The sequence below is a fragment of the Scleropages formosus genome, chromosome 13 (assembly GCF_900964775.1).
Source record: "Scleropages formosus chromosome 13, fSclFor1.1, whole genome shotgun sequence".
NCBI lineage: Eukaryota > Metazoa > Chordata > Actinopteri > Osteoglossiformes > Osteoglossidae > Scleropages > Scleropages formosus.
Window position 1 is genome coordinate 20117525 of NC_041818.1, and position 18939 is coordinate 20136463.

The 18939-nt window shown below is 41.4% G+C and overlaps 1 protein-coding gene across 1 annotated transcript; it reads right to left on the reverse strand.

Annotated features, from left to right (window-relative positions):
* Positions 1-9244: 9244 nt before the first annotated feature.
* Positions 9245-17142, reverse strand: slc34a1b (solute carrier family 34 member 1b). The gene is made up of 12 exons (XM_018756368.2): positions 17082-17142; positions 16529-16681; positions 16048-16182; positions 15377-15520; positions 14564-14675; positions 14247-14442; positions 13879-13974; positions 13676-13784; positions 13271-13438; positions 11888-12004; positions 10819-10943; positions 9245-9917 (listed from the first exon to the last, which is right to left on the reverse strand). The coding sequence occupies exons 1-12, from the start codon at positions 17140-17142 to the stop codon at positions 9315-9317; spliced, it is 2019 nt and encodes a 672-aa protein (XP_018611884.2). The 3' UTR covers positions 9245-9314.
* Positions 17143-18939: the final 1797 nt, after the last annotated feature.

Here is an 18939-nt window from a genome sequence, read left to right on the forward strand (position 1 = left end):
TCAGACTGTGTGCGTGTGTACTTTCTTTCCTTAACGACATACAAAACCCTATGTAATACTGTAACTTCTTGCAAAAGGAATGCTTGGAAATCTAAAATATGCTCTTTCCCATTGACACTAATCTAGAAGACATTAATAACCATCTAAAACAAATATTTTTGTGAAACATCTAAATGTCTAAGACTTTTGCACACTACTGTAAAAGCAACAAATGTTTGATCTCCTGCTGTAATACCCTTGAGCAAGGTGCTTACCCTGAATTACTCCAGAAAAAAAAGGCTCTGATGTATAAAAGGGTAAATCAGTATAGGTAGCCTAAAACAAGGTAAGTCCCTACAGAGAAAAAGAGTGCTAAATTAACTCATCATAGTACTGAAGCTGATATTTAAGTTGTGATACAAGAGTTACGTTAATTAATTGTTTGATGGGGTGACGTTTTCGGTGTAATCGGATGTAGTTCTCCCATGATGTCTTGCGCTAATTAAACCATGCATTTGGAGTGCTTTTCACTACATCGTCAGAGAAAGGTCATGTTTAAAAGAAATGCTAACTTTGTTTCAGTAGACTACAAATATTGGAATTGATAGTGACAGCCTGGACAGTTTCTTTTAATATCACGTGTGATTTTTACAGCATCTGATATCTCATGCCAACCAAGAGGCCCAGTGTAACCTGCAAAATGATTTTCAATGTTTTCACACACATTTTGGTCATTTCAAAATTAAACTACAATAAGCATGTCATTAAGATTCACATTTTAAATTAACCTGCTGTTTTAATTTTTGCTCATCTCTGCGTATGTTTTGCCTCTTCCCGGCAAGTTTCTGACTCCTCTGAAACTTATAGCAGCAATAACGCTGGGAGAAGGTGATTGAATCCTACCGCACTGTCGATGAAACACTCATCACTTTTGGGGGATTTTTTTTTTTCCCACTCTGTCCTCAAACAGTTTAACACATGAGGTGCCTAAGGGCAGGACAGGAGAGGGGAGACAATAAACCTGCTCTCTCTTTCCCAGACGTTATCCACAAATCACACAATTTGCTTCAACACACACCATAAAAATCCTTACGTTGACAAAGTTCTCATGCTGCATAATATCTAAACCTACTGAAACTGCACTATGCTGTCAATGATTAGACTACTTCTTGTTTTTGCTGTCGAAACTTTTCTGGGTTTTCATTCCCTTGAAACCTTATGCAGCTCCGTGGAGCTGCTCAGCTCAGGTTTAATAAATCCATTGTTTTTTTCGATCATCAAACAGTTTTTTCCATAATAAATTAGTCACTGAAACTGTTAGTACACTGACTATTAAAAACTGCAGGACATGATTTGGCAAGATGAAGATGTTTTTTTTTTCCTCCCTAGCAAGTACAGTAATAGAACAATGCTTCAAATTTGAATATTAAAATCTGGATGATATTGTAAGCTACAGTAAGTTTTTTTTTTTATGTAATATAGAATGTTTTAGTCTTCCTTTGCTGGAAAAAAAAGTTTTCAAAAATTTATTGAGAAAAGCTCTTGCAGGAGGTAAGGAATGAATATAGATCAGCCACAGATGAAACAGTTCATTTCTATTTCCAATCCATGGTTTCCATTTGACGTATTCTTTGTGTGGCTCTTAAAAGTCTTAATAAAGTCAAAACACCAGTGTTACCCCACCTATCTGATGAAAGGTGAAGGTTTCCAGGTCTGCTCCCAGGTGTCTCTGCTCGCTGCTGTGGAAGGCTTTACAAAATCCCAGTGAAGGCAAACTGTCCCGAATGGGTCTTGACGTTGACACTCAAGTAAAAGTCATGCTTTACGGTATTGGTTCACATTTCTCACATGGACGGATTGAAAAAGAATCTGTTGCACCAGAGCTGAAGTACAACGATCAAAAAGTTTGAGCGTGCATTTTGGAAACTAGTTCTTTCACAATTTACAGTCTTCTGTGTTCAAGACACTAGTTTCACTTTCCTCCTTTGCTGGATAGTTCTGGTGCAGCTTTGAGGGGTGTTTTGCTGAGAAATGAAAGACTGTCCAACTAGCTGTAACCCTGATGGAACAGCCTACCTCTGAAGTGTACAATGAAAGCCAGGCTGCTAGAGATTGTCATGGACTCGGCAAAGATCAGCAACCCTCTGACTAACTCATGAGCCAACTCTATTTGCATCTTACAAATACTTGGTGGCTGAACCCAGGTATCTCCAATTTTCACTCACTGGTCCATAAGGCCAACTTCCACCCTTCATGTTTTTTTTTTTTTTGGCTCATGCCCTTGTTTCAAGCAGGTGTACTCAAACATTTGACTGGTACTGTATGAGCATAATTTATCTGAGCTTGCGGTGCGCTCCCTGAAGAGACACAGGTGGTTGAAACCATCTTTTGTGCCGTTTCCATGTCTCGGTCTGTTTGGCGGAGCAGGGCACACTGTACACACAGTACTATGCTGTACACACACGGTACACCGTTCCTTTTTATTCTCCATTTTTCTTCCCGATCTGTAAATTGTTGTAAATTCGTGACTGTTCAAGTTCTGAAAAGTTGCTGCTTTTTCATCCGTTTTTCTTGCAACTGAATATTGAAGATTTAAAAGTGCAGTGAGTTGCAATGAACTAAATCAATTCAAAACCATCTGGAGAAAAAGCACTTGTATTGCGCTTATGTTGTGATCCTTCCCAAAACACGGAGGACCCTCTACTGCCATTGTTGTGAGGTGGATGGGTGACATGAACTCTACTGCACTACTGTGATCGGAAGGTGACCGGGTTTTGCTGTATATAGATTTGCCACCCTGGGCAGATCCATGATAGGCACTGAAACACAGATCATGGAACTAGACTAGAATTCCACTTGAACCCTTAATAAAGGTACAGTACTAATTCCCTCCAGCGTTGCATTGGCAGCTGCTGGGCCATCACTATAGATGAAGCCTTCATCTCCCAGCATGCCAAATAAGCCCTGAAATTGCACTGCTTGGAGTGGCGACATCACTGCATGGAGGCAAGTGTGATATCACTGAGCGCAACCCTGATAGCACCTGGACCCCCCGTTTGCTTTTTAAACTAGACCCATCAGAAATCAGCCTTTCCCTTTCTTTCTAGGTTTCAGCTCATACAAACGAGCAGTGATTCAGACGCACCCCGTACTTTGCCCATGGGAAAAGGAGCTCTACGCCCCATTTTTAAATCTGGAATTATTTTTCACCAAGTCAGTTTTTCATCAGATTTCAGTAAATACAGCAGAGTAGGTTGGTTTTATGTTTGAGCCTTTTATTAACATGAAGTTTTAAATAGTTTTAAGAAATGTAGTAGTTTTAAGCCAGTGCAGCGCTTTTGTTTGTCCCTACATGGAGTACTGTGTTCAGATTTGTTCAAAGATGTTTTTTTATTATAATGGACAGGGGCTAAATACTAAATCCCCTGTGATGGAAATAACATCAGTCTAAACTGACACTTGCCACTTGACCAGACCTAACAATAGACCTCAGCTCTTTCTCAAACGGTGTCCACACTATAGCCTTTTGTCTGCGGTTGTCATTTTGGTACAGATTAGTTGTCACCCAGCTCCATCATGTGACAGTTTTATTTATTTGCCCTTGTCTTCACAGAGAAACTTTCTGAGCTGCCGCACTTGAAATGTTGAAATTCTTTGTCTAAGACTCATCTAATTACTCAGCGCCGTACTTTTCTGACAAAAGCTCCACATCTGCCAGTACTGAAATGGTGGTGTTCACTCTTCAAGTGTTTTTTTTTTCCAGTTTTCTACCAAAAAAAAAAAAAAAAATTGTTTATGTCTGGCTGACAACTCAACACCATGCGTCATAACGTTTATTTTCAGCTTTATGTGAATACATAACCGAGTTCATGCAATCGGAGATGACTTTTTAATATTTCATTTATTTTCTTTTACACTTTTTCCTCCGTCACACATTTGTAACACAAAAGACACTCACAGAAAGAGAGGTAAAAAATAACTGTTCAATTAACATGAGAGCAATTATTACAGGATCCGAGTGCAATGTATGTGCTTTTTGCATGTTAAAATTCCCATGAATGCAATAGACACATTACTGCAACATTTATACGTTATTATTGTAGAGGAGTATGAATACATTTTTTTCAGTGACGCATAAATATATATATATGTGTGCTTAAGCTATCTGAAAATAAATTATTGAGAAGAGAAGTAAAGAAAAAAGTTAATGGCAGATATTAAGGGGAGTTACATATTTCAGAAAAAAACAACTTAGAAGATGAAGGCAGTTTGAAAGTTTTAAATGTATCAGCTCAGGGATATTTAGTCTCCTTGCACACAATTATTGTATATTTTAATTTGAATTTATTTTCTAGCGTGCTTTTCTCTCCAAGGTGACAGAGTGCTGAACAAAATTCCAGGAAATGATACAGTACAGTGGGGGGTGTGGTGGTGCAGTGGGTTGGACCGGGTCCTGCTCTCCAGTAGGTCTGGGGTTCGAGTCCCGCTTGGGGTGCCTTGCGACGGACTGGCGTCCCGTCCTGGGTGTGTCCCCTCCCCCCCGGCCTTACGCCCTGTGTTGCCGGGTCAGACTCCGGTTCCCCGCAACTCCGTATGGGACAGGCGGTTCGGAAGATGTGTGTGTGTGTGTGTGTGTGTGTGTGTGTGTGTGTGTGTGTGTGTGTGTGTGTGATACAGTATAGAATGGTGGCAGTTAAAGTTAACTGTTCTGATAAGCCAGCTAGTAGATGAGGAGAAGAAAACAAAGAACTCCTACTGTGAAGAAGGGGAGAAAAAATAGACCTGTGGGGGTCCAAGCACTAATGGCTATCCACCCATCTTTGGCATTCTAAGGAGACGACAGGGGACCTGTGTGAATATGTCTCGTAAAAAACACTGGTATGTTCGTCAGGCAAAGCTATTGTTTGTAGCAGTTAAGATTTATATCTACTCCCATAGTTGCTGATCCCGTTCATTGATGTAAGCAAGCATCAACTCCTGCCCACAGAACTTGTCCTCAGTTCCAACCAGCAGGTGTTGTGTCCAGAAGGCATCTGTACACTAGTGCCAGTGGAGGCCTTCCTGGGGGTTGGATTTCATTCTAGAAATAGGATGTGATTTTGACCGAGGGCTGCGGTGAGATCCAGGAAGATGAGTACTATTAGGAAGCCTGCATCAGTTAACAGGAGGATATTGCTGGTGACTGACCATGGCAGTTTCAGTACTTCTCAGTGGACTTGGACCTGATTTTCACAGACTGTCTCTGCGAGGAAGTTGACTGGAACTAGAAAGATGGGAGAACTCCACTGGGGTCAGTGCACAACAGCTACTCTAAATATTCCCTCCTACATGTATTTTAATTACCTTAGGGTCCATAGCTCTGTTCTCCAAGAAAGATATTCAAGTAGTCAACTCTTGGTTAACAGTTTGTTATGGCTCAGCTGTGGAAATAAAGACCATTTCAAAACACCTTATGAGGTCAGACCAAAGCAATGCCTGATACTGCTATGGACTTACACTCAATTCCCACCAGGTGGTATGCATCCTTTAGGAGAGTGAGAGTCGCAGATATTAAACTCAGAAATGTAGATCTCTCGCAATACCTGCTGACCCCCAGATGAATGTTTCCTGGGAGCAACATGTTGCTGAATAGTGTGATGAAGAGGGCTACTGCAGGGCTTCCTCTGGGACTGGGATTCAAACCAGCAGTCTTTAGGTTCCAGACCGGCGATCTTAAGCACTATGTTGCTTGTTGCAGTCAGTGTGTTGACCCATTTGCATTGGGTGAGCTTTGATGATATCTTTCCTATGCCTTTTATTCAGCTCACATGTAAGCATGGTGAGATAAGAAATGGCTGAAGGCATAAATTAAAGAACATATACACTAAAATGCCTGGTGAAAGGACCTCTGGCCTTCTGAACTTTTTTGGCTGTGTATACCTTTAATATACATAACCTCCAAAGCCAGATAGTAGCATAACAAGACAGAACAACAGAAATGAATTCCTACAAGTTACCAATTATTTGAGTAGCTATAATGGAGAAGCTTCATTTCTAATTCAATTTTTTTCTATTCTGATTCGGATGCACTCAATATCAGAATGGTTGCCGAGACTTGTTTTCTGGCAGTTGTTATTCTGCTCTCTTCAAAAGGAAAAAAAAATTGTTCCTCTTATTTGGAGGCACAAGTGCAGTGAACCTTTGAACCCATCAGCAGTGGCTGTGCCAACATATAGAGATCAAAGTTGTATAAGAGCTGTAAATGTAATGAGAAGAGAATGATAGAAGAGGAGTAGGATCTTCAGGGCCTTGGTGGCTCTGCATCCCTCAACACAGAACTTTGTTCATATGATGTTTGACACAGTGAAGGCGGCAGGCAAGCATTCAGCAGCTGGTTGACCAGTGCTCCCTGGAGAGAGGGAAGTGCTGAGTGCGATTGGGCCACTGGTAATCAAGTGCCAACCTTGTCGGAATCACTCAGTATTCACCACTATTGCTTACCTAACAGGGGGTCTGATCAATAAGGGGGACAAACATTTTATTCTTTTCTGCTTTTAGCATTAACCTCATTTGCTTTGAATCCCCTTTTCTTCTAAACCTTTAGGTGCTTCTGAACCTTAGTGATGCAATTTGTTCATTACAGCTGTATTGAATTGCCAGTGATTGATGTCTGATATGAGAAAACATAGAAACAACAGCAGTGCAAGAAGGTGGGGGGATAATATGGCAAATGGGAAGAGTATATTTTTATATAGAATGTAGGTACATTATAAAATCAGAACGCTACTGATAGTAATGTTAATCACTGCATCATAATACGAATCGTAACTGTATTCATAAAACAACCTTTCATGCAATAAATTGACAGTCAAGGTGTGAATAGAACAGACAAGCCAGAAAACTGAAAATAATCAGAAGCAGAGAATGCTGTGTAATGCAGCATAATCATACATAAAAAACTGAAATGGGAGTTAAATAAAAGAAAAATGCATACATAAAGTAGTTAGATCTAAAAAATAATAAAACATAGGACCTCTAACTTCATAGTGCCTCTTTTTGCAGAGTGAAAGGCTGTAATCTTGTGAAACTTCTTTCTCTATACTATAAGCATAAAGCTCCCATTACCCAGAAATAAATTTTAATGAAGTTTTGTTACAATCTTTTAATTTTAAGGCTTGTGCCCTTAACTGGTGCTGTGAAAGTAATGAGAAGGTATGTTTGTAACAGCTGTTTTTTGCAGTTGTAAAAACTGTTAAATCTACGATGCGGTTTGTACTGTCCTTTCTTTAAATTCTCACAAAATCCTCCTAAAATGTCATTTTTGTTTAGCAGAAATGTATATTTTAAAAATCTAAAAAGCATAAAACCTAAAGGCATACAAATACAGCTCTGCTACAAAATCGTACGGAATTTTCGCCAAAGAAACTTAGAATAACTTACCTAGTTATACAGGTGGGTAATGTTCACTGGAGAAATTCAGGGAAAGTACCTTCAGAGGGTGCTACAGTAGGACAGGGATTTAAAACAGGTCTTTTGTGTACAAGGAAGTGACTCTAACCACTAGACTACCTGCCCTCCCTATGACTGTATACGGAATAGTGTAAAGGTTTAAAATGTGATCAAGGACATATAAAGTGGGGTTCAAATTTTGTAAAGTACATCAGACACATAGTTGTGCCTCACTGTCATGATACACTCCCACCCCTGGCCTGGCACACACTACTGTCCTCTCACGTGGATCACTGAAGTTACTTAATGACTTAAAAAAAAATCTGAGTGCCGACCGTAGGTCCACAAGCTGTTATTGGAGTCCGAATCCAAAGGCTTGCTTCTGTTCTACAATTAAAAACTCAAACTCTCAGCTTATAACAGAGTAACTTGGGATGTTGTTTTTACACAGGGAGCAGGTTGAGCTGACAAAGATACTGCGGTGTGTGATTTATGGCAGAGATAAAGAGTTGGCAGGCATGATGGCAGCAATCGCAGACCTCTTTCAGTGTTTCCTCGAAAAGGTCAAGAAAAGAACAAAAAATATATAGTACAGTCAGCTAAACTGAACAGAACACATTTTTCATGAGTCCTGTTGATTTCTATGACTCATTCTCTTTAAAGGGAAACAGAAAACACACCTTTTAAAGAAAAAAATCTAATGCAAGAATTTATTAGTGAAATGCAATTACAGTACTCAGAATAGGTTTCACAACAATGAATGCATAAAAGCAGGAAATTTTAAAAGCTCAAGAAGTATCACCAGTGAATCTGTCAAAGAAAAACATGTTCTTTTTGAGGGCTGATTACATAAAAAAAAATCCAAAACCAGCACCCAGCTGGCATGTCTTCTGTAAGCTGCTTGACCAGAAACAACTGCCATGAATCCCAAGACATGGAAAATGTGATGCGGTTTGTAGTTAAGGTCAATGTTTTTCAATCATTGACTGAAATCCAGCCCTAATGACCAAATTTCTGCAGCCTGGTCCCAGGCCACTCCTCATGCGCAAACACCTGACTGCTGAAGTTCAGGGGGTTCATTCTCATTATTCATTAAGCTCCATTAGCAGCCCTCCAAATGTTCAGGCATACAAAATCCACTGAACCATATAAAAAATATCACACTCACCAAATTCTGAGTGTAAACTGACTTTGCGAGTGAATGTAATTTGTTCCCTGCAATGGCAGATAGTGGAAGGCACTGTGAAAATGTATCCCTCATTATGAGAAATTCAGCATTTCAGAGGCTTCATTCATCACTTAGCAGAGGTCTGTAACAACATCAGTCCACTCCTGGTGTAATAGCATTATTTCAATCGTTGTGTGTAACATGTTTTAATGCTCCTATCACTTTCACTCACATTTGTTCTCTGAAATTCTCTTTTAAACATTAAGTAGTACATTCATTGCATAAAAGAATGAAGTGCTCCTAAATGAGGGAGTACCTAAGCCCTCTGCACACGAGTCTTCCTCAGATGGATTCTGCTTCTTCAGGGTTTTCTCTGGAAATGCAGTATTCCATAATTTTATGCTGCCATACACAAAAAGCTTTTCTTCTTCAGTTTTTTCCCTCTGTTTTCTCAAGGGAATATGAAAACAAACACACTGCTGCTTTCATCTTTCTTTTTAGCAGTCATACCCAACTTATCAGGGAATAAATTACATGACATAGAGCTGCTCCTGTCTGTTTTTGCCTTCAATCATCAGTCATTGATGTACTGCTGTATGCATCCTTAACATAGTCATAGGGCTCTTAACCAGACTTCTAGTTAATAGCATCAGTGCAGTTACTACACAGAATGCTAAAAGACAGCACATACTTAATAAATAAAAAACATCCTCCCAGTAGAGTCCTGGGTGTGTGCCACCTAGAGTGGGGTGCTGTTGCACCGCTCTAGACCTCGTAGTTTGAACACAGGGACTGAGGAGGTCTCGTCTAGGTAGGAAAGAACAGGGTTATCAAAAGCTGGCAAAGTCTTCCTTTGCAGAGTCGGGGAAGGTGGGGCCAAAGGAGGCACATGAGGTTGTGTAGGCAGGGTAGAGGTTGTAGTGCTGGTGGTTGCAGCATCATCATGTCGACCAGCTTTACAGCAGGGTGCAGCCTTAGCAATCAGCTTGTCCATGGGCTTGAGGGAGTGCATCCAGGTGGGCAGGAAGTCCCAACTCTGAAGGCGGACAGGCAGCCGGTGCGGACTGTGCGACTGCAGCATGTTGACTAGCACAATGAAGAGTGTGACACCAGCAAATGGTGCACCCACACCCACCATGACTCTCCAGCCGGCCAAGGAGAGGCCAAAAACCAGCGAGGGAAGCAACAGGAAGCAGAGCACCAGGTAGAGCACAGCAAACCAGCGATACTTAGCCGTGCGTTCCCCCAGTGTCTGTGCCATGCGGATGGGCAGCCGCATCGCCGGTACTGGGTACCACAGCAGGATGCCAATGATGTTAAAAAAGAAGTGGCACAAGGCAATCTGCACAATCAGACAGAACAAAAGCACATGCTAAGAAAATAAATGCCTTCTTCATCTTTGACCAAAAGCCCCAGGACAACATGTGTTATAGGGATACTAGCTAATCTTTATTAAAGCCTTTCCATTATTCTGTTAATCACTATCAATTATTTTATTAATCTGGAACTAGAGAAAACGTAAGTGAAATGAGCAAAGCACAGCAAGCACTCTGAAACTGTTCAGTTGGAGCTGCCCACTAGACCATGAACAAATTTGGGGTTGATGGGTGGCACAAGTAGGGGGTGCGGTGGCGCAGTGGGTTGGACCGCAGTCCTACTCTCCGGTGGGTCTGGGGTTCAAGTCCCGCTTGGGGTGCCTTGTGACGGACTGGCGTCCTGTCCTGGGTGTGTCCCCTTCCCTCTCCGGCCTTACGCCCTGTGTTGCCGGGTAGGCTCCGGTTCCCCGTGACCCCGTAAGGGACAAGCGGTTCTGAAAATGTGTGTGTGTGTGTGGGTGGCACAAGTCCCAGAACAACAAAGGAGGTGAATGCTGCCCCTTTTTAAGTACAGAACCTACAGACTTCCAAAGAGAACTCTAGGTAAGACCTATGAACAGGTTTATAACCACTCTGGGTAATCCACATTGTTAGTGTTCCTGAGATACCTCCTCATGCCATTTTCTCAGATTGCAAGGGCACATTAATGGCCACCTTACTTAATTTCACTCTATAGCCTTTTCCTATAATCACAGCCCTACTAATATAAAATAGGGACATCTAAGAAATTTGTGTAGCTGAGCTGAAGGTGAGGGATAAAGACACATGGCACACAAGTTTGGATAGGTATAAAGTCAGGAGATGGGGTTAGATGGAGCTTTCACTGGTGGTGAACAGAAAGATGTGGGTTGTGATAGTAACCTGTACCTGGAATGCAGAAGCCAGTTTATCCCCAGGGCTGGCCAGTGCTGCAAGGATGGCTGTGGTTGTGGTCCCAATGTTGGACCCCAGGGTCAGGGGGTAGGCTCGCTCAATACTGATCACACCAATGCCTGCCAGCAGAGCAATCAATCAGATGATGGAAGAAGCCTGGGGTCTGAAGGGACATGATGGTCTTGGATCTAGACAGTAATTCTTTCCTTGCAACAGAACTTCAGAATGAAAACATGAAGCCAAAACAGTGTGCTAAGCAAATCTGACATAAAAAATGAATGAGTGTCCAGTAATTCAAATACTTAAGGTCATATTTAGCGGGATGAAGAGCAGAAGGACAGATGTCCCGATCATGCCTATGAATACATTATTGAAAATTAAATCAGCATCGCCTGAATATTAAAAATTCTCACATATTAAAAAGTTGGGAACCGAACCCACATCCCAGAGCTCCAAGGGATGAATTCACTTCTCAGTATCATTAATGACGGTTTCTAGGGAGCAGCGATTATGAAACTGTGGAGTTCAACCCAGTGACCTTGCAGTTAATTATTGCAGGATGGAGTTGCCAAGAGGTGAGTAACATGGACCCTTGTGTGGGATGGCAGCTAATACCAATGTGAGAAATGACAGATTACCCATTATACTAAATGGTGAGTCAGTTTAAGTTTCAATCCTACTCTCTATCACCTTTCCCTCACTTTTACTGGAAAGAGAAGAGTAATTAAAAACAGACCGGAGTCCGTTGATACTTTTTCACTTTTTTGGAAACCCTCCCTAAGGAACCTGTAACTCTGCTCCACTTTCAGCTTTTCCATCCTCAGTAAAGGTCTGACTGCTGCTTTAAGAGGAAAAAAATATGACAGACAAGTTCAAAAGGTTAAAAGGTTTCCCTTTTAGCTGTTTCCTTTTTGTGGGATACATCAGCAAGAAATATTTCTCTGTTATTTATGTCCTGTTACAGGAAAATATCATATGCCAATATTATACTGCAAAATCATACCCCAAGTTCATGAAGCTCTTGTTCCTGATAGCATGAAAGCCAAAAAAAAAGAAGGCTTACCTATCAGAGGGGTTAAAGCTGATGTGAAGACAGAGCTACTCTGAACCACAAAGGTCATTCCAGCCCCAACCAGCATGGCCAGGTAGCCTGTCACCCAGCCAAAGGGGTACGGGAAGTCTGCGCAGGAGACAGCACTGTATTAGGGTTAGGGTTACACGGTCACATCAGCTCTAGTGAAGCATAACAGGAATACAGACTCAAAAAAACAGACATACTAGTGAAGTGACTATTCCTTATTGTTGTTATAGCAAGACACAACTGAGAACAAATGTTCAAGTTACAGTCCAAATGTAGACAAAGACTAGGAGGATACAGCTATTATACACACACTTTCTGAACAGCTTGTCCCATACAGGGTTACAGGGAACTGGAGCCTAACCCAGCAACTCAGGGCATAAGGCTGGAGGGGGAGGGGACACACCCAGGACAGGACGCCAGTGTGTCGCAAGGCACCCCAAGCGGGACTTGAACCCCAGACCCACCGGAGAGCAGGACCCAGTCCAACCCACTATGCCACCGCACCCCCATGCAGCTATTATAATTCAACTCATTATCTTTGATGAGAATATCAACAAAAATATCAAAAATGGATATAAAATGAGGCATCGTGTGTCCTCTGTTGGTTCACCTGATCTTTCATAATCTGTCTGTTAGTGACATCCCCCTTTTATATCTTCATTTACTTAATCAGGAAGGGTGGCTGAACAAAAATTTCACTGCCTTCCCCTCAAAATGAGAAGCCCAAAGGACATCATCGTCATTTCCAATGCCGATTATGTGCCTCCATTGCTTTGCTGATGAGTTAAAACAACTTGGTGATGCTTGACTAATGCTGAGAAAAGGATTTCAGCCCATCATGGAGAAAATTAGTAGCTCAGAGAAAGGGCTACAACTTATAAACAGAAACTTTGAAAATGTGCCAACCCTAGCAAGAAAGACAACTGCCGAAATGACTGAAACAAAACTCACTCACTCACTCACATTAACCGCTTGTGGCAGGGTTGCAGCATTCAGGAGCTTATCCTAGAATCATGATATTCACCACCCCAAAGTGTCTTGTTACAATATCCTTATTTTGTTCATATCTTGAAAGACACATCATACCATTGAGGTTTTTATAGTGCATAGTTATTGTTTTTGTTTTTTCATTGTGTTCTTAGAAGAAGAAGAGAAAAAAAAATACTGGAACATTCTTTTCCTACAGCATTTCTTTTAGGAATTAGCATAGCCAGTAAAAACTATTTCATTTCAACTGAATCTACATCATTTGACAGCACACATTTTAGAGTAACATTCAAAGAAATGGCTTTTACCTATTTTCTGTCATTTAAGGGCTTTAAATTTATTTTAGCACTGAACTAAAGAAGGAAATGGGTCACACACCTGTGTTGATGATCTTTTGGATGATCTTGGCAACTTGACCTTTGAGAATGGAGTTGAGCACCTTGACAATCAAGACTAGACAACTGCAGAGCACAGCCAAGGAAGCACCCAGGAGGATAAGTCCAACCCACAGGTCCGGCATGGAGGAGTCCACAAACAGATGCCTACCTGAGGGATAGTGCAAACAACAGGTCTTTAATCCCAGCTATAGCTGCCCAACGGTCGGGTCACTAAGTTTTCTCCCCATCCTGGTCAGGAATTTATCCATTTCTCATGATTCAAAGAAATGTCACAAATACATATTCATTTACTCAATGCAAGAACTCTTGGGGAGAAAACTTTCGGAAACCATCTTCTGGTAAATTCCATTTTGAGCATTTGTGGATAACAGTACTATTGACATACATTTCTGGATGTTTTCTTGTGATGTGTTGTTGACAATGAAGCAGGAAGTGCTCCCGTCCTGCCAGCTGGTGCAGTTCAAAGACCCACTCATGGACACGCTCTGAGATAACTGGTTCAGCCAAAGGGGATAAGATAGGTGATCTAATGTCATGGATCTGCCAATCACAATCACACAGGCCTGCATCTTCCCAGAAATATCTCACCACAGTATGGTCCATCTTGCACCACACTTTCACCAGGCTCCTGTTCCTCATGCTCTCATCTCCAGTGGCCAGCCCAGTGATCACAGACTTATCCAGCTGTGGGAAAAGGTGTGCAAGAATAGTAATAATAAATAAAAAGGAAACTAACATTTGAGCTACTGCAAGTTTCTTATTGCAAGGAGAGATGCTACAATCATGGTATTCTTTCTTGTACGGACAACTTCTTGGCTCAGACATAGGTGATGTGTCACTGGAAAGGCTTAATGCCATAACACAGCTCCGTTCTTCAGAGGTGCATTTGCTGACTAGCTTGGCAGTAATACAGAATTAGAATGTGTCTGATGAAATGCTTAGCTCTAATGCTTTACCTGAATGATGAGTTTGGTGAGTGGTTCAGTAACGACTTTCAACATCTCCGGAGCATCTTCCCCACTCTGAAGGTGAAAGCTCTTGACCACAGCATGGGCCATTCTGTTCAGCAACCCACTGGCCACCTCCAGGGGAAGTAAGACCAGCACTGACAGCCAGTTGAAGCAGTCATGGATAGTAGCTCCTGCAAATGCCCTACAAGAAGTGATGTCATTACTCATGGTATGGTTGTCACAGGGCACGTGTTCTATAAGCAGCAGCTGGTTTTGACATGAAGCAGTGGTGACTTTACTGCACCCGAGCCCATCACCAGTACCTCCTGAATTCGTTCCTCTCTCCTGCTTGCATAAGGGCCACAATAGTGTTTGTGACAGATGTTCCAATGTTGGATCCCATGATGATCGGAACAGCAGAGGAAACATCTAGTACTGTATAAATTGAATGAAAAACGCTCTGACAAAATGAATATTCAAAAGACTTTTAAATGGCATAAACATTGTCCGTCACATAGATTGCCAATTCTGTTTTTAGAAGGTGTCGTTCCAGGTAGTTTTTGGAAAAAAAATGTATCACCCTACTTAAACCTGTAACACAGAAGCTGGGCAGACTTGTTATTCAAATAATCACTTCATTACAGCAATTAATAGCTGACGAAAAGGGAAAACGCAGCATGTAGAGCCACCTTTTTTGGACCAATAGTTAAATGATTAAATGAAAAAAAAATGACTGGAAAATCCTAAAAGCTTAAATATCATCTGTGATTTCAGTTATTAGAAGGACATTCTGCATTGGTGAAGCACAGAAATATAGCAATAATACTAATACTAATATTAAAGCGTTTAGGAGAAGACACCCAAAAACTGTCTCACACATATACACACCTACAGAAGTCGTTTGCAGGTACAAAAAATTTTGGCCAATGTACAAAATAATTTAAATTTCCTAACTAGGAACTGAATGAGAACAAACAGAATGGTCTTTGAAACATTCGGTTTGGTTTGTACTATTTTAATCTGTAATGAAACAGCAAGAGGTGAATGTTGAGGAAGCTGTGTTTCATACTGAAACACTATCACTGTTTACTGATCTACGATCAAGACAGTGTGAACACTAACAATTAAGGACTTACGTCCTGAGGACACCAGGCTGACAATGATGGAGGTGGAGGTGCTGGAACTCTGGACGAGTACGGTCACAAGAATGCCCACCACCAGGCCGGCCACCGGATTGGAAAGGATAGCATTGTCCTTGAAGATGTCTCCTGCAACCTTACCTGAAAAAAACATGTTGTCATTGTCTACATTCCTCCTCTTAATTACATAGTGATGTGTTCAAGGCAATCCAGTGTTCATGCTAGGTCACTGTTTCTGTGGTGAAATGTCTGGAGAATGTAAGTAGAAACAGCGGTGCATGGTGGAACAGTAACTTCTGTTTCATAGTTATTCATTCTGTCATAACACTTTGAAAACAGCAAAGGCACCTAAAGACAACACTAAAAATACAATATTGGGGGAAAGCAGTTTCCTAAAGGATTTAAATAAATCCTTTACAACTGTAAAGCAATTTAAAATAGATATCAGCTTTTTAAAAAGTACATCAATAAAAGAACAGCGTAAATCAACAAAAATACAAAATAAGAGCATTTAAAAATTGCAACTATGAACAAATCGATGTACGTCGCTTTGGAGAAAAGCATCTGCTCAGTCAATAAATGTAAACGTAAATAAGAGAATAAAATAAGAAAGTGCAAGAGCCCTGCCCCAGGGTAGGAAATGGAGAAAATGTTGATGGAACTATTACCTCCAGCTAGCTGAAAGGCAGAACTCAGAATATCCAGGGAGCAGATGAACATGAAGAGGAGGAACAGGAGCAGTGGGATCTTGGAGATGTTGATGAGGAGCAGCTTCGTTGTGTCTGTCTCTTTGCTCCTGGGATCTGAGAGGATAATAAAAATTGAGAATAACAACCCTGTTCCATAGTGCAGGAGATTACTGCACCATGCATTCCAACAAAGGAAGAAATCATTTGTAACAGTGCTGTTTCAGCTGAATGAAAAGCAACAGCAAAAATTTACAATTTTAGACTGTCCAGTATGATCAAAAACCAGGGCAAAAATGAAAAATAAAACCAGTACCCAATGAAATACATTACAATGTTATTAACATCCCAGCATCTGTTTTGTAAGTGCTTCATTAGGTTTGGCTGATATACCAAATCAGTTTTCAGTAGGACAGAATCCTTTAAGAGACATCTATCACCATCAAACACACAGCTCCCTCACCTTGAACCTTAGGCAGCTTTTGCTCCTTCCACAGCTCAGGAAAGTCATTCTCCTCATCTGCAACATGGCAGTTGTTGATGAGGTCCAAGGTAGACCCTGAACCAAGGTCCCCTTGGCCCATCAGTCTGCCTCCATTGGCATGTAAGTTCCCCACTGTGGACATAGAACATGGTTGTCAAACAAAATTAAGGACACTGGCATGAAGGTGCCCCTCATTGCCCCATTTCAATTTCCAATTTACAAGTCAAAGAGCTACTTTAGGATGTCGTTTGTACAAATCTGAAGGAGAACTGAAGAAACCCTAAACAGGCCCTTCTGCACAACAGACTATTTCCTGACTGTTGCTATCACTTTTATCCATCAAGTAAAAAAATTTAGCCATTTGTTCAGATGTTAAGCACTTTGGTGACGGACAATGCATTAGAAACACTCCCTTGAGTTCAACCTGCAACAGCGATGTAACAAGCCCGTGTTTAACGCTGTTGGACATGTGACCCATGACGACTACCACCCCACCATCCTACCATCCCACACATACAGGTGGTTTGCTTACCACTGCTGTTCACCAGTGGCTCCCCACTTGAGGTCGTTATTGTTATGGGCCGAGAAGTCATGACCTTTTCTGGAAAGTGTACTATAGAGACATAACCAAGGATTACTCAATGTCACAGTGGATCAAAGTGTTCTCTTCCCAACTCAAATACATTACTACATATTATAATGAGAACAGAAAGCATAAAAGTTAATTAAAGAGATGCTTTTGTCTAAAGGGACTTCTAATGAATACTATGTAGTGTTATCAGTCCACACACCTTATTCACCAAGGTGACTTACACTGCTAGAGACACTACATTTACCTGACACTTCTCTCCAAAGCAACTTACAATGTCAAGGTTATAATTATTTACCCATTTCTAGAGCTGGGTAATTTTACTGGAGCAATTCATGGTAAGTATCTTGCACAAGGATATTGCAGCCAGAGGTAAGGTTCAAACCTGCAACCTTCAGGTCTAAAGGAAGGTGTTCTAACCACTACACTACTTACAGTAGGTCACTCATCCATACATCAGTGGAACACACACATGGGGGGAACCTGAACACCATCTCCTCAAGAGGAAGCCCACACAGATATGGGAAGAACATGCAAACACCACACAGACTGAGCAGAGATTGAAACCATGTCCTCTCACACCACCCAGGTGCAGGTGAGACAGGAGCACTATAGTATTCACTGTGCCACCATGTCACCCTAGCAGGTGGCAGTTGTTTTACACAGGCCATCTCTCCAAACATAGAGTTTGAGCGAACACGTGTCTGCACCCAAATCTCTCCTGATGTTGTTGATATAATGCACTCTTTGTGTTGTTCTCTGAGAAAAGCGTCTGCTAAAAGATGTATAAACTATTAACATATAAGAAGCTTTTCAAATTCAAAAAAAAAATAAGAGTGCCTCGTGTTTTTGGCAGGTAAAACACGGTACAGTAGCAGTTAACGAGACGACTCCGCCTTGAGTCGAAAGCCGACCAGCACGCGCGCGCGTTTCTCTTTTTTCCCGCTCTGAAAACGACTCCAGCTGCCTCCCCGGCGCGAGGATGACGCGCTTCACGCGCCAGCAGCGTGTCGTGCGCGCCAGTCTCGCGCCGAAAGATGTGCGAAGGATCGGTGCGGGACAGACCGCTTTCCTGAAGGGGCTCTCCGCTCCCTTTTCGGGATGATGAGCGCCAGCACCGGTCGTGTGAAACTCCGCGGCATTACCGCCCAGCCCAGCGGGGAACACGGCTCTCCCAAAAACGATCAAATCTATCATTTTAAAATTAGATACCTCTCTCTTATAAAAATCATGTGGTACCCAGCGAGACCGCAATCGACCGTGATGTGTCGCGTCGAGGCGTCAGTCACGTTCCGGCCAACAAGCACATCAATCATATTAATGAAGAGTTTGCCCGCGGTCTCACCTTTGTCCAGGTGACAGTCGCTCTGTGCTCCGTTCACCATATTCCGTTCACCATCTTGACCATGATGTTCTCTCACCGCATTCATCATCGTCATTATTATAAGAGCACCTAGCCGCGCGTTTTTATACCACCTGCTTGTGGGGTCGAAAGTCTGCCTTCCCTGATCCTTGACTAATTAACCTGAAAGGAACACTTTAATTATTAGCAAAATGCCTCCAGTGTGAGGTAAACCAGAAGTATTTTATTATTATTATTATTATTATTATTATTATTATTATTTAAAAAAGAATAATAACAATATTAGATATTGTTATATATAATTTTATATAATAATAATAATAATAATAATAATAATAATATCATTATTTCCGGACAACTTGAAACGCGTCATTTTTTTGTGTTGAGAAGACGCTGAAACAACACGTCTTTAACTTATTTAATTTAGGAAAACTTAAC

Excerpts from the sequence above, each read along its gene's own strand:
- slc34a1b (XM_018756368.2), bottom strand. The coding sequence starts at position 17,142 with ATGACTTCTCGGCCCATAACAATAACGACCTCAAGTGGGGAGCCACTG. Across the intron at positions 16,183-16,528 it reads AAAGCTGCCTAAGGTTCAAG|ATCCCAGGAGCAAAGAGACA; the intron begins GTGAGGGAGCTG and ends TTATCCTCTCAG. Across the intron at positions 12,005-13,270 it reads CCAAAAGATCATCAACACAG|ACTTCCCGTACCCCTTTGGC; the intron begins GTGTGTGACCCA and ends TCTCCTGCGCAG.